Source organism: Salvia miltiorrhiza, chromosome 3 (assembly GCF_028751815.1).
Source record: "Salvia miltiorrhiza cultivar Shanhuang (shh) chromosome 3, IMPLAD_Smil_shh, whole genome shotgun sequence".
Classification (NCBI taxonomy): Eukaryota; Viridiplantae; Streptophyta; class Magnoliopsida; order Lamiales; family Lamiaceae; genus Salvia; species Salvia miltiorrhiza.
The window spans coordinates 12,744,368-12,763,173 of NC_080389.1; the positions used below are offsets into that span (position 1 = coordinate 12,744,368).

Here is an 18,806-nt window from a genome sequence, read left to right on the forward strand (position 1 = left end):
AGTTTCGATCCAAAAAATATTAAAAAAGAAATTAAAACAATTATTTGAAACGTATCTATATTAATTAGATGTCTGTAGTTGGAACCAATAATTAAAAAATAAGAAAAAAAATAAATTAAATAATATCATTAATGACTTAAACTTTAAAAGTTTGAATAAATTATTAAATTTGCAATTACCTCATAATCTATCGAAATCTTATCATACAACGCGTTAGTTGTTGTGTCTTGCATATGACCTCTTTTTTTAGTGACTTTTGACATTGCCACGTAGAAACTTGAATTGGTCTGCCCATGAGGTCCAAGATAATTTTTTAGGGAATATAAATAGAATTAATAACATCAAAGTCCTATATATTACCTCAAAATTACAAATACTTATGTATTTTCTATTTTTCGTGTAAGGATATAAATAAAATTTTATTGATCAGTGAAATATTAGTATAATGTTTTTTTAGATATTCAATAGTTTTTAGACATATAATGATTTTGATATATTTAATAGTTTTTGGATATGAGAATTGATTATAAATTTGCATTTTGAAATTAATTTTTATAGTACATATTTTATGTAAATGCTAATAGATTTGAAGTCACATAAATATAGAACATATAAATACAATATCTAAAATAAATATAATTTTAGATATTATTTATCTTAATATCATATGAAATATTTATTTACTAACTATAACTATCATTACACTTTATATAAAATTGAAAATTAACGTGTTTTCATATTTAGGTTCTTTAATAAGTTATTGGTGTGGATTTTTTAATATTTTTTTATTTTCTTTATTATATTTTAATTATATTTAATCTGTATAATTATTTAATATTTCATTTAATTTTAATGATCGCCGTGCATTGCACGGGATAGGCATACTAGTAAATACTAAAAGAGTAGTGATTTTCGGACACTGCACGAAAAACCGGTTTTTTTAAGGTTTTTTGATTGAACCGGTTTTTTTGTTAATTTATGGTTTTACTAAAATATTCTTTCCTTAAATTTTTCAACTACTTTTAATCTTTTCCTAAATATATTTTATTTACATTTTTATTTTCTGTAAATTTCGTTTTTTTTTTGTGCCAGTTTTTTTTCGAAAAATATTTTTTATTTTTAAATTGTTTTTTTATTTTTTTTATCGTTTTTTTTTATTTTTTCTTTTAAAATATTCTTTCCTTAAATTTTTCAACTACTTTTAATCTTTTCCTAAATATATTTTATTTACATTTTTATTTTCTGTAAATTTCGTTTTTTTTTTGTGCCAGTTTTTTTTCGAAAAATATTTTTTATTTTTAAATTGTTTTTTTATTTTTTTTATCGTTTTTTTATTTTTTCTTTTAAAATATTCTTTCCTTAAATTTCTGAACTACTTTTAATCTTTTCCTAAATATATTTTATTTACATTTTTATTTTCTGTAAATTTCGTTTTTTTGTGCCATTTTTTTCAAAAAATATTTTTTATTTTTAATTTTTTTTTATTTTTTTATCGTTTTTTTTTATTTTACTTTTAAAATATTCTTTCCTTAAATTTCTCAACTACTTTTAATCTTTTCCTAAATATATTTTATTTACATTTTTATTTTTATTTTTATTTTTATTTATTTTTCGAAATTATTTTTTTTTAATTTATTTTTTTCCGAAATTAATATTTTAGTTGTTTTAAGAGTAAATTATTTTTTTTTTCCAAAATTATGTTTTAAATATTTGTTTCCAAATATTTAGGGATTCTCTTAAAAATAATCATAGATTTGTTTCCGGGTGCGCCGTTCCCCTCTGCACCTGCCGCCGGTCGCCACCGACCCGGCACCACCTCCAGCCTCCGGTCCGCGGCTTCTTCACCCGTCGAATATTCACTCTCAAGTCTCAAACACTCACCGGACGCCGCCTCAAGGAAGCCACTGCTTGACGCCGTCGTTGCTGTCTTCGCTCCGACGTCACTGGATCTCGCCGGCCGCTGCCTCGCTCCGACGGTGGGGAGGGCTGCTTGCTGCGCTAGATCGGCGTCTGCGTGGATCCAAAGATCTGGATCGTAGGACTCCAGCTCCGTTCCGACGAATCCGACGAGTTTACAGCTGCCACAGTCTGGATCGTTGGACTTCGCCGCTGTTGCTGCTGCTCTGGAAGTTGAGATCGCCAATTAGTGCCGGCGATGGCAGGTTCTGCCGACCGGTCGGCACTCAATCTCCCTCCTATTTCAAATAACTTTAGGTCTCCTCCAACGAACACTAAGCAGCAGGAGGCTGCAGAAACACAGTTTTTAATTTCTACCGCTGAGAATCAAAATCACGTTGATGTTAATTCTTTACCTACTGCACGTGCTCTTCTCAATGCGGGAAATTCTGCTACTGACCAACAAGTTCTCGCAGCTGAGCAGCTGCCTACGGGACTCCCCGAGGTAGCGGCTTCGGAAGGCAAAATCAAGGCGTCGTACGCTGCTATGGTCCGTCCTCGTTCAGCCCGCAAGCCTGATATCTTGGCCAACAAGTTTGCGGCTCTGAATTCGGAGAAGATTGGCAGTAAATACAACTTGGATATCCCTGCTGAATTCTACAAGAAACAAGTGGAAACTTTTGATCATGCTCTCATTGGGCGACTGTTGCTTCAAAAAGGGGACAAACCGAGAACTACTTTCGGTCTTAAGGAAGAACTACAACATCATTGGAGCATTAAAGGTTGCTGGACGCTAACACCTATGGCCAAGGGTTTCTATATTATTAACTTCAGTTCTGCAGAGGATAAGGCAATAGCTAAGCAGCGCAATGGTTGGGATTTGTCGCAGGGCGCTTTTCGACTCCGGGAATGGACACGTTTCTTTGATCCCTACAAAGAGATTTCATCGCTATGTCAAGTTTGGGTGCGGCTATACTATCTGCCGATTGAGTTATGGCATCCTGAGGTTTTCTCGGCTATAGGCAGAGCTATCGGTCTTCCGATTCGGTTTGATGGTCCGTCTGTGTATAAAGAAGTCGGACATTTTGCAAGAATTCTCGTTGAAGTTGATTTGGCTCTTCCTCTTCAAGATTCTATGACCATCGGGTGTGACAATAATTCTATTTTTGTTGAATTTTACTATGAACAGTTACCACTTTATTGTTCTTCATGCAGAATTACGGGGCATAGCCGGGACAAATGTATCAAAAGCAAAGCCAAAGATCATGCCAATCAGTCGAAAAATGATGCCACTGAGAAGCAAGCAGGGTCTAAAGCAAGGGCTCGTGGGAAAAGTTGGCAGCCTACTGGAAGAACTTCGAAAGGACTACAAAATCTGCAGGGAGAGTCTTTTGACAAGGTGGCAACTGATGTTAATCCCTTTGGTCCTTTGACTGAGGAGGATCGGGTGATTCAGGGGGATTTTTTAGCTGATGATAGTACAATGTCGGAGAGGCATAGTGATGACGCGGAGGTGGGGTTGCATAACTCCCGTTCTTCGATTCACGAGGATAGTTTCACTGCTCGGGATAAGCGCTCGGGGAAAGAGGCTTTGGATCTCTTAGGTCCGGATTTATTGAATGCAGTTTTTTCGAAAACCGTGGAGACGGGTTCTAGCAGTTGTGAGGAAGTGGATGAGGAAATCTTTGCTGAAAATTTGGAGAATGATGTCCATGATTTCGAGGGTTCCGAGTCTAGGGTGGATTCTGAGGTTAGTCCAACAAAGCCTACTGTTGATGAGATCAGGTTGGATTTGGCTAAAAAAACAGTGCAGTTGGAGGCAGCTATTAAAGCTCAGCGTCTTAAGGAGGTTCTTCAGTCAAACAGAGATTCCGCTATTAAACGGCCGCGTGGTAGGCCGCCTAAGAGACATGGTATTCAAACCGGGAAGAAGGACCCGCCGGCAGGAACAATTAAATCTAGGCTGCGTGGAACAGAAGAGGTGGAAAGTAATCAACAATCTGAGGATTTGATTAACAAACGTATGCAAGAGGCGAAAGAGTTGGGGCATAACCCAATGGATTATGTGATTGAACAGCGGACATCGAAGAGCGGCAAAGTTATGAGTGACGTTGCTGACTTTACGGCTAAGAGTTGGGCAGCTCAAGTGGAGAGGGGGGAGTCCTAATCCACTAACAATCATTAGTTTTTATGAACATGCTTGTTTGGAACGTCCGTGGGCTCACTGATGAAACAAAACTTCTTCTGAAAGAGCATTGTGCCTCTTTTTCGCCGTTGGTGGTCGGTATTCTGGAACCTAAAATGGCTTTTCATAATTGTCCTGCTTCTTTTTGGCGTTCTTTGAATGTGGTTCCTTGTCATCAGAACTCCAGAGTTGATATGTGTTCGAATATTTGGGTGTTCGTTCATCCTGTTGTTTCTGTCAGAATTGAGTTATCTACTGATCAGGTTGTTTTATTGAGTTGTGTTTGGCTTCATCATAACTTTAGGGTTGCTGTGGTTCACGGCTCAAACTCTCATATTGAACGGCGCACTCTGTGGCTGGATTTGCTGAATTATTTTGATGGTCAGACGGTTTTCATTGGTGATTTCAATGCTGTTAAGGGAGCTCATGAACGGATTAGCACCCGTCTCCCAAATGCCGCTGCTTGCAGAGAGTTCAACGATTTTATTGCTGCTACTGGGTTTGTTGAGCCACAGACTTCTGTTCTTCGATTTACTTGGTCGGGCCGGAGGTTTATGCCTTCTCATGTTGAGTCAGTTCTTGACAGGGCCATTGTTTCGACTTCTTTCTCAGATAGCTGGCAGTCTATAACGTCACATGCTCTTCCCCGTGTGACGTCTGATCATGCACCATTGGTGCTTATTTGTTGCCAAGCTCAGCAGACTAGTCGTCGTTTCTTCAAGTTCTTACATATGTGGACTAGTCATCCGGATTTTGAGAGTTTCGTTGAGAATTCTTGGCGGGACCCGGTGGACACGCGATGTCCGATTTATAGGGTTATGTTTAAACTTAAACGGCTGCGAAAGGAGCTGCAAAATTGGAATAGAACTGTCTTTGGGAATGTTGATATTTCGATCGCTACTGCGCAGCAGGAGTTATTGGAGATTCAGGCTCAGATTTCACAGGAAGGGTATACGGATGCGCTTTTTGACGCAGAGGTTTTAGCTCAGGCGAAAATTAATGTGTCTTTATCCAGAAAGAGTAGTCTGCTTCGTCAAAAATGTAGAGTCAAGTGGCTGCATGATGGAGATCGGAATAACTCGTTTTTTCACTCCCTGCTTCGTTACAAGAAGAGATCTTATATGATTGCCCATCTTGAGATTAATAATCAGATGGTTTATGATCAGGAGGAGATTGGTGGTCATATTGTCCAGTTTTTTACTAGTCTCTTTGCTGAAGATCAGACAGCTGAGGTGGATATTGTGCAGATTGAGGCTGTAATTGATCACAAGGTTTCCTCCGCTCAGAATGCCTTACTGTCTAGGATTCCTGATCAGGAGGAGATTACCGCTGCGGTTTTTGACATGGATCCACACAGTGCTGCGGGTCCGGATGGCTTCTGTGGTAGGTTCTATCATGCTTGCTGGAGTATCATTAAGCAGGATATCTGGGAGGCTGTTAGGAATTTCTTTGTGGCTTCCTATCTTCCAACGGGTTGCAACTCCAATACTTTGATTCTCATTCCGAAGAAAGAGACGGTGAATTCTGTTGCTGATCTGAGGCCTATTGTGCTTTCGAACTTCCTTTTCAAAATCATTTCAAAAGTTTTGGCAACGAGACTGAGCGGTGTGGCGGCGGAGATGGTTTCCAAGCATCAGTATGGTTTTGTTCGCGGTCGTTCCATTCATGACTGCATTATGCTTGGTTCTGAGGGAGTGAATTGCCTCAAGCGTTCTCATGGGGGGGTTAACATGGCTTGTAAGATTGATATCAGAAAGGCTTTTGATACCTTACGTTGGGATTTTCTTCTTAAGGTTTTGCGAGCTGGAGGCTACTCTGAAACTTTCATCAGATGGATTGCTATTATTCTTCGTTCTGCAAGACTTTCAATTCTTTATAACAGCAATCTTTGTGGTTATTTTCAGTGTTCTAGAGGCGTCAGGCAGGGGGATCCTTTGTCCCCAATTTTATTTGGAATTGCTGAAGATGTGCTCAGTGTCCTCTTCCAGAATTGTGTTGATTCTGGTAATCTTGTTCCAATGAATTTGACCAGAGGTACTGCTTTCCCTACTCATCTCCTTTATGCAGATGATATTTTGGTGTTTGGTCGTGCAACGACTGCGAATGCTCGTAAGATCACTCATATTTTGGAGTTTTATGGCTCTATCTCGGGTCAGATCTGTTCTATGGAGAAATCTCACGTTTATTTTGGGGACAAGACTCCTAACAGGTTGAGACGTCATATCATTAATATTTTAAATTTCAGGAAGGGTTCTCTGCCATTCAATTATCTGGGCGTGCCTATTTTCTCTGGGAGGGTCAAAGCCTCTTTCTTGCGTGCAATTCATGATCGGATTATTCTCAAGTTTGCCAGATGGAAGGGCATGCAGCTTTCTATGGCTGGTAGAATTTGTTTGGTGAAGTCTGTGATTCAGAGTTCTATTACGCATTCTATGATGGTGTATCGCTGGCCGAGAAGTCTCATTAAGGACCTGGATTTTAAGTGTCGGAATTTTATCTGGACTGGCGATGTTTCCAAGAGACCCAGCTGCCCGGTTAGTTGGGCGAGGGTGTGTGCTATTAAGGAGGAGGGTGGTCTTGGAATTCGTTCATTTGATATTATGAACAAGAGCTACTTGATGAAGATGGCGTGGAACATTATTGGTGGGCATTGTTTCAGTCATCAGATTATGCGCAGTAGATATTTGACGCCGCTTTGTCGTCCTACCAAGGCGGCGGCGTCTTCGATCTGGTTGGGCTTGAGGCCGGAAATCCCTGAGTTACTTGATGAGGCTTATTGTTATGTGGGTGCAGGAACTTCGATCAATTTTTGGAAAGATGATTGGCTTGGTTACTCTCTTGTGAAGCGCTGTGGTGTCCCGGATTTCCTTTTGGAGACACTGACTTGCTCAGTGGCGGATTATTATTATGAGGGGGTCTGGCATTTCACTCAAAACTTTTTAAATGTCTTCCCGGAAATCATTTGTGATATCCTGCTTCTTCCTGTCGGGGAGGGTTCGGATGATAGGTTTTGGAAAAGTTCTGTGCATGGTACGGTCTCTGCTGCCGCAGCTTTCTCAAAACGCTGTCATGGGTTTCCTATTGTTAAGTGGGGTGCTTGGATTTGGGAAAATTTCATCCCGGTTCGACGTTCGTTGCTTTGTTGGAGGCTGATTCATAACCGATTACCTACTTTCGATTACCTCATTAAGCAAGGATTGATTTTGCCTAATTTTTGCTGTTTTTGCTATAGGAGTGGGGAGTCTATCGATCATCTTTTCTGGCAATGCAGCGAGCTTAGACATGTTTGGGAGGAGTTCTTGAACTGGTTTAATTTTAATGGTGAGCATGTTGATATCCATGGTTTCTTAGTTGCAGCGTGGAATCATAAGCCTAGCTCTCAAGTTCTGACGTACTGGAAGGCTGGTATTATTTATCTTCTTTGGGCTATTTGGCATCAAAGAAACGAGTGTGTGTTCAAAGGGAAGGTTTATAGCAGTCAGCGGTTGCTTCAACACATTAGGGTTGCTTTTAAAGAAGTTGAAGCTAACTTCAGCAAGTTGGGTTGTATGAATAACAGTTGGTCGGATTATTTGATTATTAGGAGGATTGGGGTGGCGACTAGAGCTTCGCCGCCTCCTATTTTTGTGAATGTGCATTGGTGGCCCCCGATTCTACAGTGGATTAAGGTCAACACTGATGGCTCCGCTTTAGGAGCTCCGGGGAAGATCGCTGCGGGCGGGGTATTTCGGGATAATCACGGTTGTGTCCGTGGGTGTTTTCATCAAGATGGCGGAAAAGGGTTTGCCTTTGAAGCGGAGCTTCTTGCGGTCATTCTCGCGATTCAAATTGCGCATGAGAGGAACTGGCGGTTTTTGTGGGTGGAATCAGATTCTACTTATATTGTGAATCTTTTTGGAAGTCGGGATTATTTGGTGCCGTGGCGCTTCGTCGCGGCTTGGAAGAAGACCTTAGGTTTGCTTAGAGATTTCAATTTGCAGGTTACTCATATTTACAGGGAGGGTAATAAGCCGGCGGATATTATGGCAAGCGAGGTGGTGCCAAATGGTTGGTGGCTCCATGCGATTGAGGCTATCAAGACGGCGGTTGGTCTTGACATGGCTTCTCACAGCCACGTTCGTTTACGTTATTGATGATTTGTGATTGTGATTTGGCTTGCGCTTGGGTGAAGCGGTTTCATCTTGGCTCTCGGTTGCGGTTTCGAGGGGTCACGGCGACGACGTCTTCATGTTTCCGTCTTTGCCTTTTCTTTGCTGTTGTTATGTTGTTTTGTTCCTCTTCTGTGCTTTTGGGAGCCGGAATTTTTAGGGGCGATGGTTCGGCCGAACCTTCTGAAAATTTCCAACTCAGCTTCTCAGGCACCTTTTCTTTAACGAGTACTCTTTTTACTCTTCCTGAGGTTTTAATGAGGCTCGGCCCTTAGTTTGCTCCCCCTGTGCTCTCAAGGGTTTTGGTTCTGCCGTTTTTTTCACTTTTCCTCTTTAATAAAAATTTTATTTAAAAAAAAATCATAGATTTGTTTCCAGATATTTTTATTATTATTAATATTTATTTTTCGAAATTATATTTTTTTTCGAATTTTTTTTTAAATTAATATTTTAGTTGTGTTAAGAGTAATTTGTTTTTTTTTTTTCCAAAATAATGTTTTATTAATTTGTTTCCACATATTTAGAGATTATACTAAAATAATCCTAGATTTGATTCCACTAATTTAGGGATTTTCATTCTCCAAAGATTAATCATACATTTGAATCCAGTAATTTAGATATTCTCCTAAAATAATCCTAGATTTATTTCCACATATAATTTATTTTGCGAATGTTATGTTAATTTTTTTATTTTTACTAATTTAGAGATTCCTTTCAAAATAATTCTAGATTTGTTTTCATTTATATATTTTATTCGAATATTTTTTAAAAAATAACATATTGAAGATTATTTAAAAAAAAAAAAATACAATAACAAAAAAATAAAATTGGAAGAAGTTTTTTTTTTTTTTTAAAAAACCGAAATAAAAGCAAAAGTTGCGAAATTTATGTTAATTTTTTTTATTATTACTAATTTTAAAGACTCCCTTCAAAATAATCCTATATTTGTTTTCATTTATATATTGTTTTTGAATTAAAAAAAAAACATATGGAAGATTATTTTTTAAAAAAACGAAATATAATAAAAAAAAGAACATTTGGAAGAAGATTTTTTAAACAAAAAACCGAAATAAAAAGAAAAATGTGTGTTTGCGGGATTTTAACCTGAGACCTCAATAATATGTGAGTAATACTTTGCCACCTTGTCCGGTAGTGACAAACGCATTAGTTATGCTTTAGAAATAAACATAAAATGAATCATACTATGGGGCATCGATTGAAAAATTAAATAATATATACTTAGATTAAATATATTATAATAATTGGAATAATACGAATAAAGTTTACTTAATTAATTGAAATAAATTAATGAACTTGAAAAAAACAAATAGTGAATACGTTGGTATATTGGTCGGAAAAGTATATAACATATCATTGAAGATACTGCATTGTAATATAGTATTGATGTCGATTTGATAATAAGATAATGAACTACTATAGTGTAAATAATGATGTCGAAATAATTATACTAAATGAAATAATGTTGAACTAATTGATTGAATGAAATTAGTGAAGTCAATAACTATATGACATACATATGAAGACAATGTATTATATTTTAGTATTAAACGCGATATAATTATAAGAAATAATTATACTTAACGTTCATCAATTTGAATTTATTAATTCAAATAAATTAGTGAAGTTGATAAAAATAAAATATAAAACAATTAATCATACGATGGGATTTTGATCGGAAAAGTATGTAACATATACTTTATTTGATTATATTATAATAAAGTATTGTAATAGATATCACAATAACTAAATAAATCACTATTGTGTGATTAATGAAGTCGAAATAAGTGTATTCAATGAAATAAAGTTGAATTATTTAGTGAATTGAAAAAAAATGAAATAAATTGAATTGTATAAGATATATATGTAATGAAGGAAATTTTATTAAAAATGAAAGAATATATATGTTGGCCAATTAAATGAAGACATATATAATATTAAATATATTATAAATGAAGGAATACGTATGTGGGCAATATAAATGATGAAAATTATAAAATTAAATATTACATAAATGAAGGAATATTTATATTGTATAAACAATTGAAGTTGTGCCAAAAATAAAATTGCCTATAATATATTATATTTTAAGTAATGTATATTTTGTCAAAACAATTGAATATGTTTTAGCCTAAAAAACATAAAATTGCATAAAATATATTCTAAATGAATAAATATATTACTCAATGGAATTATGTTGTGTAATTAAAAATCTTACTTAAACAAAATGAATCATACGGTGAGACATCGCTCGGGAAACTATATAACATATACTTGAAGAAAATGTATCATAATATAGTACTGATGTCAATTTGATAATAAGGAAATGAACTACTATAGTTTAAATAATGATGTCGAAATAATTATACTCGATGAAATAAAGTTGAACTAATTGATTAAACTAAATTAGTTACATTTTTAAAAATAAAATGAATCATATGATGGGAAATAGATCGAAAAAATAAATAACATATACTTTATTAAAGGTGATGTAATAATAAGAAAATGAACTACTACTGTGTGAGTGACGATAAGAAAATTAAAATAAATGCATCAAACGAATGGATTTTGTTTGAAAAACTATGTACCATATACTTTGTGAAGTCAAAAAAATTATATTCAATGAAATAAAGTTAATAAATTATTTGAAATTAATTAGTGAATTTGGAAATAAAATTAACATATAAAACTATTTAACATATACTTGAGGGAAATACAATGCTTTATTGAAAACAATTAAACGTGATATGCCAATAAGACAATGAACTGCTATACTATAGTTTAACGAAGTTGATATAACTATTTGTTATAACATTATGAGTTATTAATTAATTTAAGTTAAATTTGTGAATATAATATATAAATAAATGAAATAAAGTGAAATGATTCATACAATTGGATTTCGGCCGCGACACTATTTAACATATTTTTGGATGAGAAAGAATTCATTATACGATGGCATTTTGCAATGTATTGAAATTAATTATTGAATTTGGAAAAAATAAAAAAATTTATACGATTGGATTTCGCTTGCAAGACCATTTAACATATACTCCCTCCGTCCCACGAATCTTGACACGTTTTTCTTTTTGGGCTGTCTCACGAATCTTGACACGTTTCCTTTCTGGGTAATAACTATTACATTCTCTCTCCTACTTTATCACTTTTATTACATTCTATCTCTTATTTTATCAATTTTATACTTTATTAATTACACACTTAAAACACTAATAAATAATATAGTTAAATTATATTAACAACTAATATTTTTATAATCAACATAAGAATTAAATTGAATGTATGAAAAAGCTAAAATGAGCTAAAATAAACATAAGTACACGACATTAGAAGGTAAGTTAATTTCCAACCATGACTTATTGCGGCTGCCATCGCCGGGCAAGGTGGCAAAGTATCATATACATTAGACAAAGGTCAGAGGTTCGATTCCCCCTTGTCCCTTAGAGGGGGTGATTTTTTTTTATGGCAACAAATCGCTAGTTTTTTTTTAAAAAAAAATCGAACAGGCATTTTCACAAACACATGGCGTGCAATCACTTAAAATCTTATACAAAACATAATCAATATTATTTTTTTCCTTTTTCTTTGCCTCAAATCTGCGTTTTAATATTCTAATTTGTAGCCTATATATAGCATTAATATTTATTTATTTATGGCGACAATAGAAGATAAGTTGATTTTCAACGACAACCTATTGCGGTTGCCACCGCCGGGTAAGGTGGCAAAGTATCTGGAAACAAATCTATGATTATTTTTAAGAGAATCCCTAAATATTTGGAAACAAATATTTAAAACATAATTTTGGGAAAAAAAATAATTTACTCTTAAAACAACTAAAATATTAATTTCGGAAAAAAATAAAAAAAATAATTTTGAAAAATAAATAATAATAAAAATAAAAATGTAAATAAAATATATTTAGGAAAAGATTAAAAGTAGTTGAGAAATTTAAGGAAAGAATATTTTAAAAGAAAATTAAAAAAAACGATAAAAAAAATAAAAAAACAATTTAAAAATAAAAAATATTTTTCAAAAAAAAAATGGCACAAAAAAAACGAAATTTACAGAAAATAAAAATGTAAATAAAATATATTTAGGAAAAGATTAAAAGTAGTTGAGAAATTTAAGGAAAGAATATTTCAAAAGAAAAATAAAAAAAATGATAAAAAAAAATAAAAAAAACAATTTAAAAATAAAAAATATTTTTCGAAAAAAAAATGGCACAAAAAAAACGAAATTTACAGAAAATAAAAATGTAAATAAAATATATTTAGGAAGAGATTAAAAGTAGTTGAGAAATTTAAGGAAATAATATTTTAAAAGAAAAATAAAAAAATGATAAAAAAAATAAAAAAACAATTTAAAAATAAAAAATATTTTTCGAAAAAAAATTGGCACAAAAAAAAACGAAATTTACAGAAAATAAAAATGTAAATAAAATATATTTAGGAAAAGATTAAAAGTAGTTGAGAAATTTAAGGAAAGGATATTTTAGTAAAATCATAAATTAGTAAAAAATCGGTTCAATAAAAAAACCTTAAAAAACCGGTTTTTCATGCAGTGTCCGGACACTGCAGTGTCCGAAAATCTTTATTGATACTAAAAATGGGGCATTGAGTTAGAGACAAAGTATCTCATCTATAGTACGCGTTAAGGATAGACTTGAAAAAACTATAACAGATTTGTGGCCTTATATATACATTCTGTAGCTATACGGATTACAACATCTACATATATTATATATACAGACATAGATATTCACATGTATCTCCCCCTCAAATTTAATTACAGATTTACTAGAGATATAAAAGTTAATTAATTATAATTTAATTAACCCTATGAAACATTTATCAATTAAAGTTTAGAACAAAAACATAATTATTACTTAATGATGAAATAATCAACCCCAATAAAGTTTTTTAATTTTAACCCTTATAATTCCCAATTGAGTATGATCAACCCTTATCGATAATAATTTAAATTAATACAAGAAATTAAATTGAAGAAAATCTAATATGGGTTAGACAAGTAAGAAGATATCTAGAACCCATGAATCTCTCTTCTGTAATAATAATAATCTATTCCAACTACAACTCACAATCAAAACAATCGTCTCTTCGCATATAAAAACTACGAAGCTATGTATAATTAAACTGCCATCAAATTGTAAACGAAACCTTATTAGCTCTTGCAGATGGATAATACTGAGTTTCTGAACAAGAAAACTGACAGCTCCGTACAATCTCTCCATCTCCATCAAGAAATCATCGAAGAAGAAATATTACCAAGATTGCCGGTGAAATCACTCTTGAAATTCAGGTGCGTTTCGAAATCATGGCGCTCTATGATAGGCAGCAAACGTTTCATCAAAACTCACCTCAAGAATTCAACAAACAACCAAAATTACGCTCAATGGAAAGTAATCTTCAACTCTAGAGAACATGGAATGATCCAGTGCTCTATGCGCTCCTACTTGGATGAAGAGGGGTTAAATTTATCGCCTATCGACAATCCACCCGACGATTGTCTGATGATCACGACTGATCTCGTTGTGGGTTGTTGCAATGGGCTTGTGTGCGTTGTCAACGCCGATGAGTTTTGCTTCTTCGTGTTGAACGCCGCCACTAGAATCTCCATCGAACTACCTGAAACAGACCTTATTCATCATCTTCAATTTACAAAATTAGGGTTTGGTTGGGAAGAAGAGAGTGGCGCATACAAGGTGTTTGTTGGTGTGTTTTATGAAGATGATGACGAGAGATTGGGTAAGGTTTACAGCTCAGAGACAAATTCGTGGAAGACGGTGGAGCACGGGAGCCTCGACTGGCATTGCTCATTAGGGAAGTTTGCACGTGGGAGGCTTCACTGGGTCGCAGTGAATGGCGGACATACATATATTGAATCCTTCGACTTGAAGAGAGAGGTGTTTGAGACGATGGAGCTGCCGTGCAAACTACCAAAAGGCGACGGGATTTGCCCGTGGCTGTGGGTGATAGAGGGATGCCTTAGTGTGGTGTGTGATGATTATGGTAAAGGGAAACGCAGAGTTTGGATCATGAAGGAGTATGGGGTGAAGGAGTCATGGGTGGAAGAGATCTCTAAGCCAAGCAAGAAAATTAGACGTTGTTGCGAAGCGTTTTTCTATCCTGAGAGTTTAGTCTCACCAATTCCTCAAGAGAATTTATAATATCATAGGTTTTTGAGTTTGTAGGTTTTCTTTTTTTCTTTTTTAATAAGAGAATCAATAATGATTCTGATTTCCTCCTCATGTGGTGACTTATGTTTTTTCTGCCGTACTAAAGAAGCTCAATATATGGTTTTATTATTTAACTGAAGCTGCATATATCCTTACGTTTTCTTCTCTTATTTATTCAATTGCTATCAGCTCTAAACAAGGCTGGAGAGAGAATTAATTGCTCGTTTTGGTTGAAGCTAGTCATTGCCCTCTTGTTTCTAAGCCTAAATTGAATAGAATTTTTTATAGTTCAAAGTGTTGATATTGTGTCATAGTCTTGATATACAAGGTTACTGGCATCGACAGTGATATAGTATCATTGCAGTTATAATATTATTGTGTGTTTCCTTGTGTTTTTTTGGCCAACATACTCGTTTGCATAAGAGACTTTATACTTTTATTTTGCTAACATGGAGATTTGTATCAGAATGTGGCTGTGATATGTCATATTGTGTTTGTTTTCAAAAAGCACACATCGTTGTCTGATGCGTTTCCACTGCAGGGCGGGGATTCATGCAGCCTAAGTGCTCGTTCAGTCGTTTGGTTCAAGTAGAGGAATGGAAAGGGAATGTAATCAAATAAAGGAATGGAATGGTAACAATAACCGTTACTTTTATTTTGTGTTTGGTTTAACAATGGAAATTAATCATTAGTAAGGGATTCCTTTCTTTTGTTTCTCCTCTATTTTGAGGAGTAACAAATTGGGTGATTAAGTTACCCTCAAGTAGGGGTAATGGTTAATTCATTACTCAAACCAAACATCAAGTAATGGATTCAATTAATTGAATCCCTTTCCAAAGTTTCTGTCTCAGAGCTGCAAACCGGTGTTGTTCAGCCGTGATGAACGAGCTGTGCAGGAACTGGAAGAGTCGAGCCGCTAGTGATCCTCTTTAATGGCTCGTGCAGTTTTAGGTTATCAGTTGAAATGGTATATCGCAATGTGCCTTTAGTTTGTGCAGTAACACAAAATCTTGGGTACGTACATCTGGGTGTACCGTATAATCGGGTTGACCCGTACCCAAAATAGTATTATTTATATGGGTTGGGTTAGGATATGAGTTCAAATTAGAGTGCGGGTCAAAGTTTAAGTGAAGGTATAACCTGATTGTACGGTACACTCGGGTGTACCCAAGACCACCTCGTGCATAAATAGGAAATTTGATGAGGCTAAGATGTTTTGTATCCTACTGTAAGAGCGAGTTTTTTTTTTTTTTTGGTTTGTTCTTTTTTTTAAGATATTGATTTAGCCTCATCTTTATTGTAAAATTCGGGTCGGATATATTGGGCCGAACAAATCATGGACCAAATATATTAAAATAATAGGGTTAATGGTGTTTTTTACCCTATTTGAAAAAGGAAACATAAAATGTACCCACCCAAAAATAAACATATAAAATGTACCCAATTGAGTGTTGAAAAGACTAACATGCCCTTATTTTTCTTTTGGTTTTATTTATGTTTTTCACATTTATTTAATGCCATTATTTTTCTTTTTCTTTTAATTTTCGTTTTTCACATTTGAAGGCTGAGTAAAACGAAAATTGGTAGCTGCAACTTCAACATCAAACACAAAACCAAACACTTTTGAAATATTCATCTTCAAAACCCCCAAAACTTCTTCAATTGCGGGTTTCTTCAATTCGATCATAATCTGGTGGTTTGAAAGGTATATTGAGGTCTTCTATACATGAGTTACTGTTATTCAAAACTATTTTATGGTTTATGAAGAACAATTTTCAATTCAGTTAATATATTTTGAATATTCCTGTTTTTGTTCTATAGTGCTCGATTCGCGAACTTCACTCGGCATGCTCGACAAGTCAAGCATGTCGAGCAGACATGAGATATGAACAAATACTCGACATGCTCGACCATATGGAGTCGAGCATGGCGAGCATTAAGCATTTAGTACTGTTACTCGACAAGCTTGCCTTATCGAGCATTGCGAGCGAGGTTCGCGAATTGAGCATGCCGAGCATATTGAGCAACAGTAGATGTTATGCCTCATTTTTTTAATTCAAATCTCATTTTGATATTTCTTATGTTTCGTTCGTATTTTCAGATGAGCCAAATATGTATGGTTGTATCAAATGGTGGTTCATGGAATAACGACAAGTATGAGGGAGGGGGGGCATCGTGAATATCTCCGTTTTCCATCATTGGGCATGACATTCAACACATTAGTAAGTTGGGTTCAAGGGATTGTTAGTTTAGATACAAATATTTATGAGTATTGGATATATTCATATTTGAAAACTCCGGAAGATGAAACTTTGAGAATCAAGATACTAGATGATGATGATTTAAAATTAGTAATTGATTCATTTCAAGTGCTGAAGATCTTTGTATCAGTTCTTCAAAAGATAAATGTTTCTTCTTCTAGTTTTGTGAATATGTTGAACTCTCAAGTCACAAATGTGAATATGAAACAACCAATGTTTGAAACGCTACAAAATCCTCAAAGAAACATGGATCAACTTATAGTGCCTAGACATGACGTTCAAACTGAAAATGTGGTTGTTATGTATCAAAAAGCATCCAAATGTTACCGAAGTCAGAACTTTGATAAGCAAATGTCAAAAATTGCAATGACTTCTGAGCAAAATGCATTTAAGAAATTAATGGATGTTGATCCAATACGATGGTCCCGTAGTAAATGTCCAGTACGGCGGTATGAGTTTCTTACTTCTAATTGTGCAGAATGCTTGAATGGTCGTCTTAGATGGGCTCATAGATTGCCAGTATGCACTCTTTTGGAATGTGTACGGACATTGATTGCACAGTGGTTTGTTGAGCGACGTAATAAAGCTTCGGTGAGAACTCATATTTTAACTGAATATGCAGCAAAAAAGTTAGAGAATTCCATTGAAGATGAACGGACCATGGATGTGCAACCAATTACATCAATGAAATATAAGGTTTCATGTGGAACAAAGACGTATGTGGTTGATCTGAATGCTAAGATTTGCTTGTGTCGGGAATTTGATCTTGATTTGATTTCTTGCGCTCATGCTGCCGCGGCAATAAGGTACTTCTACATTTATATTTCTATTTGTCTACCACTTGTTATTTGTATATTTGGTATTAATGTTTCCAACATTTAATGCAGTAAATCAAAACATAGTTTATTTTCTGTGTCGAGCTACTACACAACAGAGACATTGCGTGAGATATATTCGGGTGAGGTGATGCCAATCTTGCATCCAGATGAGTGGTCTGTGCCTGTAGAAGTGAAATCAAGACAAGTGTTGACACCACCTCAGCCTACACAGGCAGGACATCCGCGGACAAGTAGAATCGAATCTTGTAGGTGATTATCTAGAGCTTGTTCGAGATGCAACCAAAGCGGTCATTACCGTTCCAAATGCAAAGAGGCCATTCCAATATCACAAGATGAACACATTGCTAGTAATGAGTCAGAAGTTGTTGGGTCTCGTAGGCGCAAATGTTGTGGCATATGTGGTGAAGTTGGGCATAATCGTCGAAGATGTAAAAAATCTGTGACGTCTTGAATGATTTATGTCAATTTGTCTAAGACTTTGGATGTATGCTATTTTTAAGACTACTCTAGTTTGGATATGGTCTTGTTTGTGTTATTTTTAAGACTGTGGATGTAAGTTTTTTTTAAGACATTTTGTTCTAGATTGCTCTAATGATATGTGACTTGTTGTTGATGTTTTAATAGTTGCTGTTCCAGAGTGCTCGACATTAGATTGTAATGCTCGCAGTACATGAGTCGAGTATCAGTACAATTAGAGCTGATGCTCGACATGCTCGACATTAGTTGAGTTTTCGAGCATTATTGTATTTTCAACTAAGACTCGACATGTATCAAAATCAAGCATTAATACAATTAGAACCAACGCTCGACATGCTCGACATTTGCACATATGTCGAGCAAGCGAGCGTTAGTGCAAATTGCAGTAGTGCTCGACATAAATCATTCGAGCATTAGTGAAGATGTTGAGCTACCGAGCACACAGACAATATTAAACACCAAAGATCTAAGATTTTCATAAAAAAATTCAGAAATCAATTTCAAAGTTTGATGAACGTCGACATAAGCAGATTTCATTACCAAAAGGTTCATAGTCTAATAAACCTTGAGAAAAAGAGTCAAAGTCGACAAAAACATTTCATAAGTCATAAATTCATTACAAAAACAATATCTTCGCTGCTTTCACATAATCTTCAGCATAATCACCCAAACCACCTTCTAAGAAATTCTTAAGTAACTCTGTAGGAGTAGTTAGCCTTCCATCTAACTCCCTATGATATAATGAGTAGTGTTCATGTATTTCATGCT

At 34.9% G+C, this 18,806-nt stretch overlaps 3 protein-coding genes across 4 annotated transcripts; all 3 read left to right on the forward strand.

Moving 5' to 3' along the window:
- Positions 1 to 4,092: 4,092 nt before the first annotated feature.
- LOC131018353 (uncharacterized) lies at positions 4,093 to 8,214 on the forward strand. The gene has a single exon (XM_057947082.1). The coding sequence runs from the start codon at positions 4,093 to 4,095 to the stop codon at positions 8,212 to 8,214; it is 4,122 nt and encodes a 1,373-aa protein (XP_057803065.1).
- A 5,245-nt stretch (positions 8,215 to 13,459) lies between these two features.
- Positions 13,460 to 14,452, forward strand: LOC131018354 (F-box/kelch-repeat protein At3g23880-like). Its single transcript, XM_057947083.1, has one exon. It carries the CDS (start codon positions 13,460 to 13,462, stop codon positions 14,450 to 14,452), a length of 993 nt encoding a protein of 330 aa, XP_057803066.1.
- Positions 14,453 to 16,030: 1,578 nt separating this feature from the next.
- Positions 16,031 to 17,968, forward strand: LOC131017616 (uncharacterized). 2 transcript variants are annotated; one of them, XR_009099684.1, is made up of 4 exons: positions 16,031 to 16,166; positions 16,563 to 16,683; positions 17,345 to 17,528; positions 17,610 to 17,968. XR_009099684.1 is itself a non-coding variant. In XM_057946433.1 (2 exons), the coding sequence occupies exons 1-2, from the start codon at positions 17,383 to 17,385 to the stop codon at positions 17,812 to 17,814; spliced, it is 351 nt and encodes a 116-aa protein (XP_057802416.1). In that variant the 5' UTR covers positions 17,207 to 17,382; the 3' UTR covers positions 17,815 to 17,968. The 2 variants fall into 2 exon arrangements, 1 of the variants encoding a protein (XP_057802416.1); XM_057946433.1 differs by lacking the exons at positions 16,031 to 16,166; positions 16,563 to 16,683 and having other exon boundaries at positions 17,207 to 17,528.
- The last annotated feature ends 838 nt before the right edge of the window (positions 17,969 to 18,806 follow it).

Bases quoted from the DNA above. Each gene is read 5' to 3' on its own strand.
- LOC131018354 (XM_057947083.1), top strand. From the start codon at position 13,460: ATGGATAATACTGAGTTTCTGAACAAGAAAACTGACAGCTCCGTACAA.
- LOC131017616 (XM_057946433.1), top strand. From the start codon at position 17,383: ATGGATGTGCAACCAATTACATCAATGAAATATAAGGTTTCATGTGGA. The intron at 17,529-17,609 runs GTACTTCTACAT...CATTTAATGCAG, and splicing joins CATGCTGCCGCGGCAATAAG to TAAATCAAAACATAGTTTAT.
- LOC131018353 (XM_057947082.1), top strand. From the start codon at position 4,093: ATGCTTGTTTGGAACGTCCGTGGGCTCACTGATGAAACAAAACTTCTT.